The sequence below is a fragment of the Dermacentor variabilis genome, unplaced genomic scaffold (genome assembly GCF_050947875.1).
Source record: "Dermacentor variabilis isolate Ectoservices unplaced genomic scaffold, ASM5094787v1 scaffold_20, whole genome shotgun sequence".
Classification (NCBI taxonomy): Eukaryota; Metazoa; Arthropoda; class Arachnida; order Ixodida; family Ixodidae; genus Dermacentor; species Dermacentor variabilis.
Window position 1 is genome coordinate 2892793 of NW_027460368.1, and position 20186 is coordinate 2912978.

At 43.8% G+C, this 20186-nt stretch overlaps 1 protein-coding gene across 9 annotated transcripts in view; it reads left to right on the top strand.

Annotated features, from left to right (window-relative positions):
- LOC142568505 (glycerophosphocholine phosphodiesterase GPCPD1-like) overlaps window positions 1-20186 on the top strand; it is a 193105-nt gene that overhangs the window by 119929 nt on the left and 52990 nt on the right. For 5 of the 9 annotated variants that reach the window (XM_075678417.1, XM_075678422.1, XM_075678424.1 and 2 more), the window contains 3 exons: window positions 7736-7964; window positions 15160-15350; window positions 17203-17360. In XM_075678417.1, coding sequence (XP_075534532.1) covers window positions 7736-7964; window positions 15160-15350; window positions 17203-17360 — 578 coding nt within the window. Of the gene's footprint in view, window positions 1-5755; window positions 5885-5954; window positions 6085-7735; window positions 7965-15159; window positions 15351-17202; window positions 17361-20186 lie in introns of those variants that run through there. The other 4 variants (XM_075678421.1, XM_075678416.1, XM_075678423.1 and 1 more) reach the window with 4 other exon arrangements.

The window sequence follows — 20186 nt, forward strand, 5'->3', positions numbered from 1 at the left end:
TTTTACTAACAGAAAACGCCTGTACCAGTCTTAGCAATTCTGCCTCGCGGAGACATTCGTGCTTATTGTACACCCTTCCTATTAGCCGTGTGGTGTGACCTACGCTGGCAGTAACCGTTTGAAGTGTATACGTATTGAGTCGGTTAGATTGAATGTGCATGCCAAGTACACGAATTTTGTCTACTACGGGAACTTGCTTCCCGTTAATGTTAATCTGAATGTTCGGCGTAACGCGTTTATTTGCGGATAGAAGTAACAGTTCAGATTTGGTGGGCGAACACTCGAGGTTCATGAACCCGGCTCTCGTAGCCACTGCATCTGCAGCCTCTTGTAAAGTATCTTGAATGTAGCCATCCGAGCCACCCTTAATCCATAGAGTAATGTCGTCTGCATATAAAGAATATTGGAGATCCGGTATTTGTGCTAGCTTCCCAGCAATAGACCTCATAGCTAGGTTAAATAGAAACGGCGAGAGCACAGATCCTTGAGGAGTGCCAAAGCTACCTAGGGTGATTGGGGGCGAAGTTTGGTCATTGAGACTTATGACAGCTGTCTGATTGGTAAGAAATTCGCGGATGTAGTCATGCATTTTTCTACCACAGTTAATAACATTCAATTCACGTAAGATAGATCCATGATCTATGTTGTTGAATGCACCGCGAAGGTCGAGTCCTAAGATGGCTTGGGTGTCTTTACTAAACGTAGGAGTGAGAAGGTCATGCTTGAACCTTAGCATGGCATCCTGACAAGAACGCGACTGGCGAAAGCCAATCTTCTCTGGCGGGAATAACTGATTGTCTTCCGCGTATTTATTGAAGCGATTAAGCATGACATGTTCGAGCGTTTTGCCCAAGCATGACGTGAGGGAAATAGGTCTAAGATTAGCTATGTCAGAGGGTTTATTGGGTTTGGGAATAAAGATTACTTTAGCAGTTTTCCATGAGCTCGGAAGAGAGCTGTTATCGAAGCAATGATTATAGTATTCTGTGAGGGCAGAGATTGATTTGTCGTCCAGATTTCGGAGTAATTTATTATTTACATTATCTATACCGGGAGCAGATGTAGTTCTAAGGGAAGCTAAGGCATGTCGAACTTCTGCCTCCGTTATTGGGGTGTCGAGAAGTACATTAACCTCGCCTGTATAATCTGAAATCTCATGAGTTGTGGTAGGAGGGAGGTGTAATCGTGCAAGCTCCTGAAAAAGATAGGGAATATTATCCTTGCGTTTGTGCAATAATTGAGTGATGTAGTGACTGTGTTGCGCGCGTGAGGTCGAGGGATAAAGCAAATGTCTCAGCAGTTGCCAAGTCTTTTTACTACTGAGGTTACCATGCATGCTCTCACATACTTGGCCCCATTGTTGATTAACTAGTTGGGTCACATATGCTTGTATGTCATCTTCAAGTCTAGCTACACGGATGCGAAGCCTGCGGTTATGGCGGCGTCTTTTCCACCGCTTTAATAGTGATTCCTTCGCTTGCCACATGTGTAGTAGTTTGGCATCAGCTGTTTGAAAAGGAGCATCAGCTGGCATAGTTGTAGTATGATTGTCAACGTCCGTTTGGAGTTGACTAATCCATTGCTGTAGATCAAGTATAGAATTGGGAGCATTATTTGCGCGAGTTTTTCGAAAATTGTCCCAATCCTTAAGTTTGGGAGGCAGAGTGTGAAAGGGCTTGTGAGAGAAAGTAACAGAAATCTGTGTGACGTAGTGATCGCTACCAAAATTGATTTGAAGGTTTTCCCATTTAGTTAAGTTAACCCGAGAGGTGAGGGTGAGATCTGGTGATGTATCCATGGAAACACTATTTCCTAAGCGAGTGGGTGCGTCGAAGTCATTGTGGAGGGTGAGTTGATGATCCTGAATGTGGGTCCATAAAGCTCGTCCTTTAGGTGTGGAAGTAGTGTGACCCCATAACTGATTTGGAGAGTTAAAATCGCCAACAATGAGGAGCGGGTTTCTCCGAGCTTCCTGTTTAGCACGAGCAAAAACGGTAGTAAAACGGTGGTGTTTAGAGCTGGGACTGCTGTAAACGTTAAAAATGTAAATAGGAGCCGACCTGGTCTTTTAGGAAGTATTTCTACGAAGTCGTGATCAATGTCGATACTCTCGAAATGGGGGCAAGTAACAGTCAAATGTTGTTGTGCTAGGATCGCGGTATTGGGACGTTCGCATCTTTTGCATTGGAATGTGTTGTATCCGGGGAATTTAACGTAACCATTCGTTTCTTGTAAAGCAATGACTGCGGCGGTTGTGCGAGATTGGCTATGTATTGTTGCAGACTGGCCTTCTTTTTCGAAAAGCCCCTACAATTTCACTGCCACACAACTAGGTTGGAGCGCTTAGGGGATGCGGCCATGCATTCGATCGAGTCTTTCGATAATTTGATTGAATCGCTCATCAATTTGGGTAAGTCGCGCGTCATCCTGGTTAAATTTAGCATTTATATGGGCACTGAGGCTATGAACGTTAGTAGTGAGGGACTCAAGCTTGGTTTCTACGGCATCCATGCGTTTTTCAAGAGCCTCAAAGCGATTGTTAGAGTTTCTAATGTGTGCCGTGAGTTTACGACTTGGCTTATCGTGTTCCTCCCAAGTATCTCTCCCATCATCAATAGATTTGCGCTTTGTGGCGGCTATGGTAGTGGGAGGAGGAGAAGTGTCCATGGTTAGTTTGATCGCCATTCTCACTGACAGGGGGAGGAGTTACAGTGGGTTGTTCATCAGTAGAGGGTTGAGATCGAGTGGTAGTAGTCGTACATTGAAAAGGGGTTCGGAGGTCGAGAATTTGTTTACGCAGAAGACGATTTTCTTCTGAAACTGCTGTAGGAGGGCATAGATTGGGGCATCAGGTTGCTTAGGTTTAGGTAAGCTGTGGGAAGCTACCGATGCCCAGCTTACCTGAGGAAAGCTTGATTTGTTGTTAGATGGAGCAGCGGATAGAAGAGGCCAATCTTCGTCTTGTTTTTTCTTAGGTAGAGGTCCTTGCTTCTTGGGCGAAGGACAAGACTTGGTCTTGGATTGAGGAGGAGTCTTGTCAGCCTTGGGGAGTGAGATTTTGGGCTTATATCGTAGTGCACACTGAATGGATCCAGTCTCATGGCTTCCACTTCATAGTACACACTTGGGAATGCACACATGATCAGTCGGAGGATTCACAGTTCCGCATTTATAGCAAGTATCCTCAGTATGCGTAGGGCACACGTCCGGTCGATGTCCAACTTTCCAACAGCGTGTGCAGGCCTCCATTCTTAGTCGAAAAGGCTTGCACCGGAGCATCGCCATTTCATATTTGACCCAAGAAGGAACTTTCGTTCCCAAGAAAGTCACGAGGACTGCATAGGAAGTTTTTCCCATTCGTCTGGCTTCTAAAAAGTGCATTTGTGGGTTGCACTCACGAAGCATGGGTAGAATGTCTTTTTCATAGATAACTTCTCCCAGGCATACTCTGTCGATGTAGATAATGCCTTTGCATGTTTCGGAGTTTGGAACGCTGTAGGAGGTGACTTCGTGCTCTTGGCCGTCGGCCGTGAGCGACTTGATGGCGAGATATTTCTTCAAGCGATCGCAGCTTTCCGTGCTGAGGGTAACTGTGTTGGTGGTGGGGTTGATGGTAACGATGTCTTGGCGCAGCTCCGCAGTGGCTGGAAAGCCGGCTGCCGTAGAGAGAATCTTGGTGAGTTGGAAGTGGCTGAAGCGGGAGGCGTCGAAGCCTCCGCGAATGCGAAAAGTAGCATTGTATGAGCCTTCGGGTAACTTGGGAGGCCTCACTTTGTTATTCCTGGAGATCATCTGTTTGCATACAGCAGCCTTGGCCGTGGCAGCGATGGCGTCCTTGCGGAGTGAATCTTGATATGCGGCGTCGTATATGTGCGTTTGTCGCCACTTGAGCATCTCCTCCGGGGAAAGATCTTCCCCTTCTACTACCTCAACCGGGTTCATGACGCCCGCACGAGGCGTGTCAACGCCTGCGGCGTCGGAGAGCCACCAAGCTCTCGTAGGCGATGAACCACAAAAGCCACAATAGTAAGCGTTCTAATGCACAGACCTCTTCAAAAATAGTCTCAAAACGTCGCGGAAATCTTCACACATGTCGCATGAAAGAGCCACTAGGATATAACAAAAAGAACGGGCGCTACACCCAGAAACTCACGGAGCCGATGAGACACGTCCACACGCGGCGACGCCACCTCGCGTTCCGGCCTTTCGGAACTTTCACTGCAGGGAGGCACATTGTACTAGAATAACTTGTCCCTGTCGAGGGAACGACGTCCTCGGCTTCACCCTGGACACGCGTTTAGCAGCTGTGGTGTTGCGCTGCTGAGCACGAGGTTGCGGGATCGAATCCCAGTCATGGCGGCCGCATTTCCATGGGGGCAAAGTGCGAAAACGCCCGTGTATAATGTGCACGCCATTGGGTCCTCCCTCCACCCCCGCCGGCCACTGCAGTAGGGCGTGCGCCACACCGTGTGGTTTTGGCGCGCAAAACCCCCCTTTTTTTTCGTCCTGGGGACACGAATAACTTTCGTCAATATGCACCTTCCAATTAGCCGGTCGCCCCGCATGCCCTAATGGATGCTGTACAGATAGCTTTATTAATCTGTATTGGTAAATTAAACTTCTGGAATTCAAAGGAGAGCAGTAACGCGGCGGCTTAAAGTGAAGTAAGGAAAAAAAATGTTATGGAGGCGCCACGCTCAACTTCCTGCACTGTAGGTTCTTATGAAGTCACGAATTTGGGAGTCTTCGCGGGGCTGGTTAATCTGTCACTGAAGGACTTGGCAAGAGTGCTGGAAAGTAGGAAAAGTGAAATGTGGTAAAGTGCCATATGAGATCTGGCTCGTAAAGAAACGAAACAAAACAAACATTCTGGATTCCTTGACGCCGAATCTTTTGTTTTTGCCTGAATTTCAAAGAGAAGAAATAGTGCTATTTATTCTCCCTTGTTGATTTGCTTCTTTTCCCCATGGAAGAGTACATAATTCAAAGAATTCTGCATCGGTGTAAACTTGTACATCGTTTTTCTTTATTTTCACTCTATAGAAAGCGTTCAAAGCTGCGCTTGTTTCCGCCACATGTCTCGCGTCCTTTTTGAGAGGTTGTGTGCCTTATCTTTGATTCACATTCAAAGCAGTCAATGTTTGAATCGCTGGCTCGCGACTGTCTGATGGAATGTTGGTGCACGTGATTCCATCAGTGGCCTTTTTTTTTTTTTTTTTTTTTAAGAACGCATAGCGTTTTTTCGGTCGTTAGTAGTCTGGAAGGGCCGAAAGAAAAAAAAACTGTATATGCTAGTCTATCCACGTGCCATGAACTTCGAAAGTGGCGCGCCTACGTGTCACGTGCGTTGCGCTCGCGCGTGTACAGGCCGATGCAGCGGTGCTGGTATTCCGCTCTTTCGTAATGCGGCCTGTGCCAGCGCGGCGGGACGTTTTGGGTGGAGCGCTCCGTTGTCGCCAAGCGTCGCTCTCCGCACATTGATCCGCAGCTGTGGGGCCAGTGCTGCCGTGCCCGAGCGGCTCTCTCCCCCTTTCCCTCTCGCCTTCGAGGCAGGCGCACGGCGTTCGCGCGCGCGTCCCAAAACGTCACTGTTGCGTCATCAAATGCTTTTCCTTTCCTCACAAATCCCGTCTCCAAGTGTGCTCTTTCGCGTTTTTTCTTTGTTCGGCAGCTTGCCCCCCGCAACGCCCTCTATCCCCCCCTCTTGTTTCCTCCTCGCCCTTAGTTCTTGACGAAGGGCGCCGAGGCAGCAGCGTGACGGGGCGGTTGCATTGTCCTTGAGGGACTCCCCGACGCGGACTCGGCGGTTTCGCACGGCGTCGACGCGCTTCGGGTCCGTTGCGCGCCGCCACGCGCTCGTGCTTCGCCTTGCTGTGCCTTTTCGGTGCGTGTGCTTGCGTCTCGTGGGGACTGGCGTGTGGTGGCCATTTTCTAGATCACTGGATTCTCTCTCGAAACGCTCATTTAACATGGGTGAATCGTCTCCTTTGAGGACACCTTTGAAGGGTTCTCTGGGGTGGCGTAGTTTCGGGATAACGTTTTTTTGCAGCCGTGCGGTAAATGTTGGACGTGCGACTACTGCAGGTGCTATGTCGTTTTCTTTAGCCGCTCATTTGTAAATGCGAGGATTCGTACCGTGTATTGGTAGTGCGATTGCCGTCTGGGTTGCATCTGACCTGTCATTATTTCGGGCTGCAAATAATCGGCAAACCGTGCCCGAGCCATGTGATCTGTTCTGTACAATTTCTATCTGTGTTGCTCACTGGTGCGCTTTTGGTGTTGTTTCCTTTTTCTTGGGTGGGGGTGCGGGGCGGGTGCACAAGTGTGACATAATTTTGTCCTTGCAGGGAGTCTGTGCTCGTGCTGAAGCGCTTACTTATGTACGACGTCTGTTAACGCTTAAATGGCGTGTTGTCGCGTATAATGGATACATTTAGCCTTCTTGCTGTCAAGATAAAGTGATTGATTCAACAACTGTGTTTGTTCAATGGGCAAAGGCGTTAGGAGCTTGGAATAACTACATTGATATTAATTAAAAAAGTCACTATAAAAGGTGCTTCTGTTTGAGTTTACCATCAAATGTCAGACCTCTTAACGCAACATTGTTTGTCGCATGATCATATCTTCCTCAGACAGCTCAAAAATCATTGCTTGTCACATCAGTTAGTATATAGACTGGTATGAATGTGAGAACACCTTTCTTTTTCTTTTTACTTATATGCCAGTGTTAGCTTCTTCAAGCAGCAACTTCGTGTGCACTTAGAAAGTAACTGACTCCATCTTTCTTGTCAAAATCCCTTTTGAGTCAGTTTTTAAAAGGATGGAAGGCAATGTGCATAATGATGTACAAGGGGTCTCGCTTGGACAATGTTATTAAACCTTCGAAAAGTTCAAATTTTGGGATGTGGAATTTCAGATGTGGCAGTCGGTGGGAACCTAAGAGCTCAGTCGCAGATATGCTGTTGTTCAACTCAGCTGGTGCAATTATGCAAATTATCTTCCAAGTAGTATTGCTCATTTTTGTGACATGGTGGAGGCAAACATTGCTCAATATCAATGTCTCTTGGGAACTGTACTTTTGAGCATGGAGGCACAGGTTCAGTGTGGCGGGCAGAGCTTGTGTGGAACTCTTAGATTATTACCGAGCACAGTGTTCTTTGTGTGCACTGTGCACTAACCCTCGATACCTAAGGTAGTGCACAAGGAACTTGTAGTACTGTGTCCATAGCACGCCTTGGCACAGGCTCTTCCTCCTTGCTATTCTGCTGCATAACAGTAGTACATGGTGAGGCCCAACCGCAACAGTGAATATTTTTTTTTTAGTTTGCAACAATAACACAATTTTGGTGTAAACAGCCTTCACATGAAACTACCACAGAGTTCATAGAATGAGTGTAGGGAGTTCTTGCAGCACATGTGAAACAATAAAATAAAAAGAATCAGGAACCTGAGACTACAGTTCTTCTGAGTTGAGCCTTCATTGTTGTAGAGCATACTTAGAGAACTCCATTGCAAAGCTGTTGAATCAATTCTATAGTTGATTTCTGCTCATGTAAGATTGTTTGACAATGTTACACCTGAAAGCTGTTGTTGAAAGGCAGTGCTGCTGGACTGCAAATTTACGGCATTTTTATCTTCCTGTTTATTAGTCCCAAGTCTTTCTGACCTGCTAAATATGTGCGGCACTGGGCCACCAACCTGCATCCAGCTTCTTGTCCTTTCTTGACTTATGCAGCAGCTGCAGCAGCTGCGAGCATGACTGAAGGCTGGACGGCCAATGTCGTGCGGGACTTCCCTTCCCAGGTTGTCTCTGTGGCAGCCAATGACTGCTCTCGGCAGCTCCATCTGCGAGTACAGGCCGACACCCTGCATGGCGAGGCAGTGTTCGTATGTGGCAGCACCCCACAGCTGGGAGATTGGCAGGTGTCACGTGCACTCGAGATGCATCTTGAGGATCCTGCAATGTGAGCGTGCTTGCCTTTTGCAGCCCTGTAGACTTTTTGTGCAGGGTAGTTGAGGTTGAATATTTGTTCAGTTTTACCTTGTATACAGAAGTGAGTGCATTTGTCTTAAAATATGTTAAAGGAAAAAAAATACTAATAAGAAAAAATATGCTTAGAAAAATATTACAATAGAAATACGAGCAGCTTACATACACAAAATTCATTGGCACAAAACGACGCAGCGCAGGTCTACCTAAAAAATTAACATGTTATGAAAGCTTTCTATTGGTTAAAAATGAAATTGTAAAGCTGATGTTTAAATTACATAGAAACAGCAGATGTAATATTATAAGGCAAGGAATTCCACAATTGATTAATACAAAAGTCTTTGGGTACCAAGTTAGTACAAACCTTGGGGAGTGAAAAATTGTATTGTAGCGAATGTGTAAGATTTCAGTTAGTGAGTTCTTGCATGAGAACAAATTAGAGAAGGTTGTGATCTTTAATTGCTCGATATGCAAATATGTAAACATTAAATTTCACTAGCTTAGTAATGCAGAGTACGTTGAGCTTATGGTACAGATTAGTAACATGAGATCAGTGATTACACCTAGTAAAAGTGCAGATGGCTTGATTTTGGATGTATTGCAGGGAATAAAGATGAAAGTGGTAGGTGTGTCCCCATGAACTACTTTAGATGGCTGTGTATGAAGACATAGTATAGAGTAATCAGAGTATGTAAATCAAAATGACATCTAGCCTTGAGTAGCACCTTAATTCTGTTTTTCTTTGTAGCTCTTGGTTGTGAAAATTAAATTTTAAGTGTAAATCAAGCTCGATCTAAGGAACAAAGAACAATTGGAGGGACAAGTAGCGTGCATATTAATAAAAAGTAGCATAACTTACGTGTCATTTATATAGACCTTGAAATAGACTGTGAACCCAGTTTTGGAAGCATTAATCGGAAGTTTATTTTTAGCACACCATGGGGTAGTGGTGCTTACGAGATCAGCATTAAGGGTTGTTTTAAGATTGATTAGAGAATTACCCAAAAATAAGAGTGGTGTTCTCAGCATATAGGATGCAATCAGTTGTGGTTAGACATTTCGGTAGGTCAATAATATGTAGTAAAAATAAGAAGGGACCTAGAATTGAGCCTTGTGGAACATCGATGTTGTCTTTTTGTGAGAGTAAGTGGTGGAGATAGATAATAGTTGCTCACAATCAGATAAGTAACTGTGAAACAGGTTTAGAGGGGTTCCTTCATTACCATAAGAACCAGGTTTAGGAAGAGAGTGTCATAACTGTATCAAAAGCTTTAGCGAAATTTAAAAAACATAACCAGCATAGTTGCCTTTGTCAATTTCTGTTTTGCATATATTGGTGAAGTAAATAAATAGGAGCAAGGTTAGTTGAATACCCATGGCAGAATCCAAATTGTTTTGGATGAAACAAGTTAAATTTTTCTAAATGGCGAGACAGATCAACGTGGACTAGTTTTCTAATTACTTCACTAAAAGATGGTTGAGTACAAGCGAGCCTGTAAGGGGAAATTAGGCATTTATCACCATTTTTAAACACCAGAATAACTGTGCTTGTTTTTAACTTGTGGGGAAATACACCCTTTTCAGAAATAAAATAATTACGAAGGCAAGCACTTTCACGATAACATCAGCAACCATATTTTTATATTATTTGTCTGAATGTTATCTGCACCTGCGTGCCAAGGTTTTTATGGTGATGATTACTCCTTACCTCCCACGTTGCTGTGGGAAAAAAAGAATGATTGACCACAGTGACCAAAAAAGGGCATGAATGTGAGCTAGTTGGTATGAATCCATTGGTGAAAAAACAGTGTGAAATAAACACGAACTTGGGAGGAACACAGTACAAGCACTGTCCTGTTTTCCTCCACAGTCCATGTTTATTTTGCACTGTTTTTTTCACTGGTGGCCGCAGTGACCAAGTTTGTCTGGGGGAGATGATGGAACAGGTATGGTGAATGAAAAGTAGTTGCTGAATGCGTTAGCGGTGTCTACTGGGATAGAGATAATGGACCCTTCATGAGTAATGCTAGATACTGTAGGATTTGCGGTATCATTGAGAAAAGAATTGATGAACTGCCATTGTCTTTTTATCAGAACCACACCAGATATCTTCATTTTGATGATAGCTCTTTTTCGCTTTCCTTAATAGAGTGTTAAAAATGTTACAGTAATGTCTGTAGCGATCTCTCAGGCGTTGATTAAATGGTTGCGTTTTAGGTTTTTTTAAGTAAATAAGTTACCTTACAAAAGGTATTAAAGGGACACTAAAATGAAACACAAGTTAAGGTTGATAAAGTGTCCTGTAGGAACTCTACTTTTGTTGATTTGGCTGTAATAGCTTGAATATTAGAGGAGAAAATGTTGGTGAAAGTTTCATTGAATTTCACACTGAAACCTCAGGGTTGGTATGGGTTTTTTTTTTCTTTTTCCTTTTCTTCATTTAGGCCATTGTAATTGTGTAGAAGTTGTTGAAACTTTCCATGTTCACCCATTGGCTCTTTCAGAATACAATGTAGTCTATCTTTACCAATGAAAGCTTAACTAGGCCTATGCAGATGGCATCGAAATCCGTGATGTCAAGGCAGGCTCGTTTGGAAACTTCAAAGTAGCAATGCCACCCGTCTTTCGGTTATGCATTTTTTCTGGCTTTACAAGACATCTTGTCACTTTTTGGGGGTTGTTGAAGGGTAATATAACACAGTGAAAATATTTTTTTTTCTTTAGTGTCCGTTTAATTGATCCTAATGTTAACCATGGATGCCTAGGAGGGGAATAACTTTTATGACATTGTGCACATGTTGAGGATGAAGTGACTCGGTTAATATTGAGATGAAAGTGCTGTATGCTGACTCAGCATCATTCATTTTAAGTTGCAGGAGACCAATCCATGTTAGATATCAATTCTACGAACTTAACACAATCGAACATGTTCCTGACAAAACTTGTGCTATTGACACGAGGACTGTTGGGAAAGCAGAGCGCTATAGGGAAATGGTCTGCAATGTGACTTTGAAGAATGAATGCAGAGGGAGGATAAAGAAGGTTTTAGTGGGCATCATCGATTAGTGTACCCGAACCATTATTAGAGCAACAAATAGGAAGTGAAAGAAGATATTCAAGGCCGTAACCTTGGAAACAACTAACATATTGGAGCAGACATGATGAAGAGGCATCAAGTAAATTAATGTTAATGTCTCCCATTAGGACAACAGACTTGTTTTCTTTTGAAACAACATCAAGAAGTCAGTATTGGTGCATCACAAAAAGTTGGAATTGGGGAATGCAGTGATCAATAAATGCAACCAAAGACACCATTATTACTATCCATGCCTAAGACAGAGAGGTGAGCTTTGATCCACACTCGGCCACAAATTTTGAAATGACGATCTAACCTTCACTTGTATCTGCCAGGCAGAAGCATGGCTTAACTGCCATGTTGTGATGAAGTACGGTTACAATATTCAGCACTGTAGGATGCAAAACAGTTGAGATTCTTATCACAATCACTAAGGCATGTCTGTTAAACACACGTTATGGTGAATGAATGGCCATAAGACAACAGCACTTGATATTGGGAAAATGCTTATGAAGGCTGCTGCATCAAAGTGCATCACTGAATCACAGCTATTGGAAAAAAAATTACTTTAATATCATTGTTGCAAATGGAGGACATTCATATTAAGAGAGGAGGAAAAAAACAAAAGAAAAAAGATACTGAAAAAAAAAAGACAAAGCCTGCCCAATAAATCAAACAGCCTTAGCTCAGATTCACTCTTGATAGGAAAAATCCTGCTGTCTGTAGCCGGCCTCGCCTTTATGACACAGTTGTCAGTCCGCAAAAAGAGCCACTTTCTTTTCTTGAGTTGCAAAGCCTTGCTGAACAGTGGCTTATTCTGAGGTCTGAGTTCATCATTGACGAAAACAGATTTGCTACGTGCATTACTGAAACTGATTTTGTTTGCATGTAGACATGCTTTATGGGCTTTCCAGATAAACACTTTCTTGAATGCTTGGGAGTCAAATCAAACTAGCAATTTTTATTCATCGAGACCAGATAGCACATGGTGAACGATTTCCACATCACTAGCGGAAACAAGGCAATCAATTTTAGAGATGATAGTTTGAAGCATAGCTGTGCAGTTATCACCGTGAGTGAACGGAACACCCTTGATTGCTATGTTGTTTTTTCTGAGTCGTTGAGTGCACTCGGTGACTTGTTGGTTGCAGTTAATTGTTCTTTTTCAGAGCTAATGGACTCCACTGTCTTGTTAAAAAAAAGAATCAGGACTATGTTGCAACCTCTCGGTATCATTATTTAGTCTTTTAGTGATCAAGGAAGGCTAAGATTCAGGTTTGGAAACAACAGTTGTTACCTTGTCTAGAATGTTATCAAGGCTATCCTTAAAAGCATTCTCTAGTCGTTCCAAACACTTTGACAGTTCTGCAACAGTTGGCACAATTAAGCACTGAAACACCGAAAGCAGCAGTATAGGCGGCAAAGAAAAAATGAATCTATAAGATACTGTACACCAAGAGCAAGTGTGCACGAACCTGTGAAGCCAAGACGTGTGTGTGTGGCATTGTCGCCGAAACAGTTCTTGGTGTAGCAGCAGGTGAAGTCACTGGACAGAAATCATGAATATTCGCTCTTATTGTGTCTGAGGGAAATCATAGGCATTAATGTGAACCCTCTAACTACCACGCGTGAGCTGTACTCTTCGTTGCCATTTGTATTAGTATCACCAAGGATGAGCCGTACTCTTCAAAGCCACAGCTTCTTCTGCCTTTTCCTGCCAGAGATGAGCTGTGCTCGTCAACTTAGTTTGCGTCATGCATTTGAATTTCGGCACTTGTACATATTCTTCGATGCTTCCTATTCCTTTCATTTTCATCTGTTCAGATAATTACATTGAACCTTAATGTATGTGTGCTGACAGTGTTTTTCAAGTCGGATGTCTTTCATTAATATTTTGGATTATGAGAGATCAACTGCTCATAAAATATATAGGGTGTCCATACAGTCTTTTTACAATGTCAAGCTTTTATTCCAAACACATATAAGAGATATATTAAATTAGACACATAGTAGCAGTATATATTGAGATTATCTTTTCCATGACTTAATACATTAACTCCAGTGTGGGCACCATGTGTTGCACAAAGGACATCAAGGCAAAATTCCATTTCCTGCCATGTCTGCTGTAGCATAGCCTTATAAATGATTTCAGGGGCATCAGTGATCCTTTGCTTGAGGTCAATAATGTCCTGTATCTTTGCTCGATACACAATGTCTTCAATATAGCCCCATAGAAAGAAATCTAGGGACATTGTTTGGTAAGCGAGATGCCAAGAGAATCGGGCCAACCCATCCAATCCACCAACAGGGAAATGTTTGGTCCAGGAACTCGCAAACATGCATGTCCCGATGTGGTGGTGCACCATTGTGCTGGTAAAGGACGGTTGATTGAATGTTGGCCAGTTGTGGTGAAGTCACATATTCAGTCAAAAGGTCAAGGTAACCATTTGCAGTAATAGTTCTCTCCACGAAGAAAAAAATGGGCCAATGATTCGATTGCAGATCAGTCCATGTCACACATTCACTTCTTCACTAGCTTGTTGCAGGTACATTGTCGCATGGGGGTTTTCTGAGCCCCAGATGTTTGCATTGTGAATGCTAAGTTTACCAGAAGCATGGAAGGTTGTTTCATCGGGACCCTGTGGAACTCGTGCACTGTTGATTGTGGTAATTGTAACTGCCTGGCAGCACTGGCAGTGAATGGCTATTTGGAGATTGATCAAAAGCGTGCCTTAACCATTCAACGTTTTCCTCTGATAGTCGTTATCGTCCACTCCTTGCTATATCCCAAAATGTGCCAGTCTCCATGAATTTATTGTGCCAGTCACGAATTGATGGAAGTGATGGTGGTTGTTTTCCATACTTAGTCCTGAAGCTTCACAGAGTTTGTGTCCGATTTTGTTTCAGTGAACCACCACCACACATTGTGCCTTTTCTTGGCAAGTAGCCATTTTCATATGTTGGCCCTCTTTTATCACTCTTTGCAATTTTACCTGAAATACACAAATTTGCTATTAGTATTCACTTTATTAGTTACTGGGCATGGCTAATGGGCATAGCTGATATTCTAGTTTAGATTTGAAGCATGCTGCATTTAAGCCACAAAAGGAGACAGGGAGGACAGTTTAAGTAAAATAAAATGTCAGACTGCATCCGTTGGTATTTAGCTAAGAGTTTCCTTTAGTTGCTTTGCTTGGGAACACTACAAGATGAAGATGCAATTGGGCAGGACATGTAATGTGTGGGGCAGATAACTATTGATCTATTAAAGTAACAAAATGTGGGTACCAAAGGAAAGGTAGCCCTAGATTTTCGCCCGCTGCTGATTGGACGCAGCTGTACGAGCGAGGAGGAGACGAGCGGCCCCAGCCAATCAGGAACGGCCGAAATGAACAGTCCACTAGGTGGACTCTTATAGAATACCTCCCTAGGATGGCAGGGAGTTAGGTGGCATAAGATGAGGAAATCTGCAGGCATATGCTGGAGTCTGCTGACACAAGGCAAAGGTAATTTGAGATCACTTGGAAAGGTTTTCATCATGCAGTGGACATCAAATAGGATGATGATGATGATCAGTATGTTCAGTATGTTCAGTTTTTTGTCTTAGTTGCATCAACTGTTCCATGCTCTTGTCAAAGGTGGCTTGTTGTCATCTGCAATAAAAGTTCATGGCTGGTACTTGCATTCATTTCTTTCATAGATGTGCCAGATAAGAGTATCTTTCTCTTCTTCCAGTATTTGTTGTATCCAAATGCTAGGTTTTATACAGGACTGTTCTCTTCTTCCTTGTATTTTATTGCTGTTTATTTTTTGTCATATCTACATATCTGTGCCAATTCTCGATGCTGAGCATAGCCCTTTCATAATTTACATTGAATTATATAGGCTTTTCTAGGTCCTTCACGCACTTTCTGCAGGAGTGAATTATTGACCGATTGGTTTGAACTGTATGAAGGACATCTATATGTGATGTATGCTATTTAGATTCTAAATGGTTTATCAGAAACCATTTGGTTGTTTTAATTTTGCTTTCCCCTCTCATTTGCCCCTCCATCTCATCGTTTTCGTGTTGCTGTTTTCTCCACTGATGCAGGAAAGTGTGGGGCGTGAAGGTATCTGCACCACTTCACAAGACGCTGGAGTTTCGTTACCTGATTGGCATCGTGCTGGAGAATGGCAATGTCATTGTGCGCAGGTGGGAGACAGTCAGGCATCCACGTTCGATCAGCGCCAATGAACTGACTATGGACCGCAATGCCGCCATCGACATGTTTGGCAACTACGGTATGCATGGCAGCCCCCTGCAGACATCCGCCCTTTCTCAATGGGGAGCATTTTGACAACTGGCAAAAATGTGTGCAGGTGTCGCCAAATCTGGCACTTAAAGGGGCCCTGAAACACTTTTTGAGCATAGCAAGAAAACTTTGCCGATCTGTCGTAGAGGCTGCTTCAAACATGTGAACCAAATATTGCTGCACTGCATGCAGCAGGAAATATATCTCGTGCCAAAATGGTGAAAGCTCACTTGCTCTCGCTCCTGCAATGCCATCATGCAGTGTCATCGAAAGCAGCTGAACCCACCAATGCTATTAGCTGATTTCGTGATCCCAAGAGCATTCTCCATGACACATAATTGTGAATGTTGAGTAAAATAAATGAAATATATATGATGTACTTGCAGTCTCAAAAAGACAGAAAAAAAAACCATTTCATCTTTGCACTCTGTATAGCTGTGTCAGCTGCGTGTAGACTCCAAGATGGCTGCAGTGTGCTGTGTAGCATAGTCTACCGTAGCTGTCACAGGGTGCTGCGGCGAGCCCTTTGGCCGCCATGACACTCAACTTTCGGCTGGGGCTTTGCCCTCTTGGCTTCTCAGCTGTTTAGCTTCCAACATGCTAGCGTAGACGAAAAGAGAGAAAGCCGGTTATCGGTGCAATAACTCTACTTCAGTTGAAGGATCCAAAACATTTTTGTGACATGGTATTTGCGGGACGACGCCCTTTAATAGTGAGGCTAATCTATGATTATTTAGACAAAATATTCAGGGCCCCATTAATTTTCCTTCAGGTGTGAATAGCCTGAGGGGTTAGAGGGGAAGAGGGTAGCCAGCACTATTAGAATTCTTGTTGAGAAAGCTTAGAGTACAATTTCGAATTCGGGCATTTGAGACGGCTTCAGTTGTTGCACTCATTGCGGTATATGCAAGCAGCTGACGGGTATGGGTGCGGATGGGTATGGGTATGGGTATGGGTATGGGTGAATGGAGGATGGAGATGCCTCCATCCTCCATTCAAAATGTTCAGGCTTGATTAAGGTTATGCATTTAGCTGGGAAGGCACCTATGCTCATTTTGCCTCTGTGTTTGACAAGTGAGGGAATGCAACCCGTCGTGTTAGCGTCGTGGCTGTTTTATTGTGCTGCTCAGCTCGAGGTAGTGGGTTTGATGTCAGCCATGGGATTTCTCATTTCTGTGGGGGCGAAATGCAAAAATGCGTGTGTACTTAAGTTCCTGTTAAAAAAGCCCAAGTGGTCAAAATTAATCCGCAGTCTCCCACTACAATACGGCTCCTAATGATGTTGTGGTTATGGCACGTAAAACTCAGGACTTCTTTTCTTTCTTTCTCTCTTTTTACATTTGGGGCGACTGCTCTCCAACAAGACTATCTGTGGTTGGAGAAGGAGTGCTGAGAGACCAGTGGCAAAAAAAAGCATACGGGGCTCCCCTTCCAAGATGCATTGCTGACTGTTAGAGAGAACTTGTTCTTTGTTGTCAGTACCGGGTTTCAGACCAAGTACTTCTCAAATATGAGATATATGGGCTACCGCAGTTTTTTAACAGCACACACACATGCATAAAAAGTTATTGTGCACTTCACTTTGAGCTGTTGTGGTTCTTTGAGGCTGTACCACCATATTTTGCAACTGTCCCAGGTGCAAGGGGCCAGTGGGGGGGTGTCATATACGTCTGAAGACACCCGGAAATTGTTGATATCCTCGACTACACCTGGATGGGGGGGGGGGGGGGGGGGAGTGACAGAAGACCTATGGGCCCCGTGTGCCAGATGACCTAGCTGGGTGGCGCTGTACAGATTTCTGGTTCACACAGGCTCTGTGTGTGCACCCCTGCTGCTTTCAGATGGCGAGGACAAAGTTGAGCCCGGCTGGCTGACTTCAGAGTCCATAGTGCACCTCAAGATGTTTGACAACCCCATTGTGCTGTGGAAGCGCAAGTACAAGTCTGTGCCCATCTCCTACCACATCACCCCAATCGACATCTCTATTCGGAACAGTGATGTAAGTGTCTTTATTGTGCAGAAGTGTGCCTAACGTTTTCATGTTTGATGTTGTAGTCCTTTACTTGTTGGAACCAAGTCGAGAAGACTTGAGTTTCATAAGCAAACAAACATGCACATTCTTCAAAGGGTTATTGAAACGCTTTTTGGATGCAGCAAGAAAACATCGACAATCTCTCGCAATACTGCCATGAACATTCAAGCTAAATGCTTACCTGCCAACTCTCCAGAACTTGGACTCGTTTTACGATTCTACGCATGTTGTGCCAAGTCTGGAAAAATAAATTTTGTTTGGGGAAATGTTTTGCTCGTCGCTTGCCGAAACTTTGTTGGAAGTCTTCTGATGGTGAAACGGCACAAGAGGCCCACCTGCTCTGAGCAAGCTTATACAGACATGTTTCTGAAGCAGATGAAATGAGCAGCAGCAAAACCACTAAAAAAGTCACTGTAATGTGTTGCTTGTCCCTGTTTTACTTTTTCTGCTACTTGTGTGCCCTGCATGCTATCTCCATTCCCTGTCGGTGTGTCATCTCCACAGTATTTTACGAATATTAAAGTTCACGGGTTGGCAAGTATGCAAATAATATTCAGTTGTATGTAGCTGGGCGAGGCTACAATCTTGCAGAATTAATTGCTTGCTCTCTCTTCTGGAGCTTTCGAGAGCCCCACTCTTTTTCTGTCTTGCGCCATGTTGGCAATGACGCTGCAACCAGGTCGATGGCTAGATTTGAGCCATGCCATGATTGTTCATGACTACAAATTGATCACGACCAAACGCTCATGTACTCGGGTCTTGCCAGGTCTTGTCAGAAACAGGGGCGCAGTATTTGGTAATGCATCCCACATATCCTGGAATGCCCCAGCCCAGAGGAAATGTGTTGGGAAGGAATGGACAAAATAAACATTGCACTCTTTATATATTGTCATAATTAATAGTGTAGTGACAAAGGTGGGTGCCTCTGAAAGGTGTGGACGGAGACTGTTTCGCTTTTTAAAGCTTCTGCTCACCTTGTTTTTGCTGCTTATCGAACCACTGCCTCGGATGTTTTTGACTTGCTGTTCAAAATGCGCCTATGACCAAATTCGTGCTAACATTAGCGGATTTTCAGAAATTTATTCATAATGATATTCGTTGAAAGGCATCGCATGCCAGGCACTGAACCCAGTTTTACAACCCCTGGTATAGCTGATGGTGCTGACTAGGAACCAATGTTTAATTTTCGAAGCAACAGTATGTAGTGTCCGTTCAACAAGAAGGAAAAGAAAGATAGAAGCATGCGTTGTGAAGTGATTATGAGGTCTCTCCAGTAGGAATTTTACTTCCTTTGTAAACATTTCATGGCTCTTGCACTGTTTGGAGCCAGAAAGTTTCATTTTGGTAGCATTGTTAATCTCTCAGCGGCTTCTAAGATGAAGTCTTGGATATAATTTGCAAGGCACTCAGTGTAGATGGTTATGCTTTGTTTTGATACTACCTTATATACTGGGTGTTTCAGCGAACACTTTAAAAATGTTCAACGAATTTCCTGTGGCAGATAGCATAATTCTAGTCCATGAGTTGGTCTACTTGAAAAGGCGGACATTACTTACGCAAAAAATTGAAATGCATAATTGACTAACTGGCAAAAAAAAAAACACTACATTTTTAACCAAAAACCTTATGGCACATATTGCAATATACAAATTCTAGTTTGGGAGTTTTTCAAGGCAGATCCACTTGGAAGGAATTCACATGAGGTCACCAGTTTCGAGATATTAATTCCTGAACTTTATAGAGAAATGCATTGGCGTTACAGTTACTTTGTGCTTCAATGTATCAAATGGTGTTTTGTTAAGAAATTAGGTAGAACAACAATGCATCTTTACAGCAAGTTTGATGGCGCATCTCTCTTAAATGGTGTCATCCGCACAATTGTTTTTGAGTGGACATGACCTGCAGCCCACTTATAACAATATCAAAGAGAATGAAAAATCCAATCATTATAACCAATCATCGCTATATCTGGACTGCCGCAAAAAAAAATAAATAAGAAAAGCTGTCGAACAAAGCTTCATAGCTCCAACACCAAATTTGCCACTTACCGTGAAATTCCGAGCAAGCGCCCCCCCCCCCCCCCCCCCCCCGAAGCAATTCAAAATCACTGGCAAAGTAGGGGGGGGGGGCGCTATCTCGGAATGGCGCTGAAATTCAAGATGGCTGCGACATTTTCCTGCGAGAAAAAAAAAAGCGCAGTGCACATGGATTTAAACTTTTGTTTACTTATAGGAACATGAACTTTATTGAGCAAAAGATTCATGATTGCTATGTCAGTCACTTTCAAAACCATCGAAAGACTCCTCCGAGTCAGTCGCAAAAAAAGTTCACAGCATTCCGCTTGAAGCCCACCCAGGTCTTCTGGCGCCACGGCTCCAACATCTGCCAGTCCGCCATGCAGGTTGCCATCCTCCAAACCATTGAGTGCATTAGTAATGCCGCATCCCTTGAAGGAGCATGCCACAGTCTCCTTGGGTACCGCAGCCCACACCTTGGCAACAAAATTGAGAGCATGCTGGTGCGACGGCTTCTTCAGGTTTCCTTTGAGCGTCCTCTCTTCTTCGCGCATATATTCTTCCCGCAAGCGCCGTAGGGTGGACTTGAAAGGCTTGTTCCAGTAGACGTCAACCGGCTGCAGGATGCTCATGCACCCCGCAGGCGCACAGAGCATGTCGGTATCGCGCTCCTCGAAAGCATTCTTGGCAGCTTGCGTTCTATGGATGGGCGCCTGGTCCAGTACCAGTAAACACCGCACGTCATCGTTTGGGCCCCAGATTCTTGACAGCCACTCCT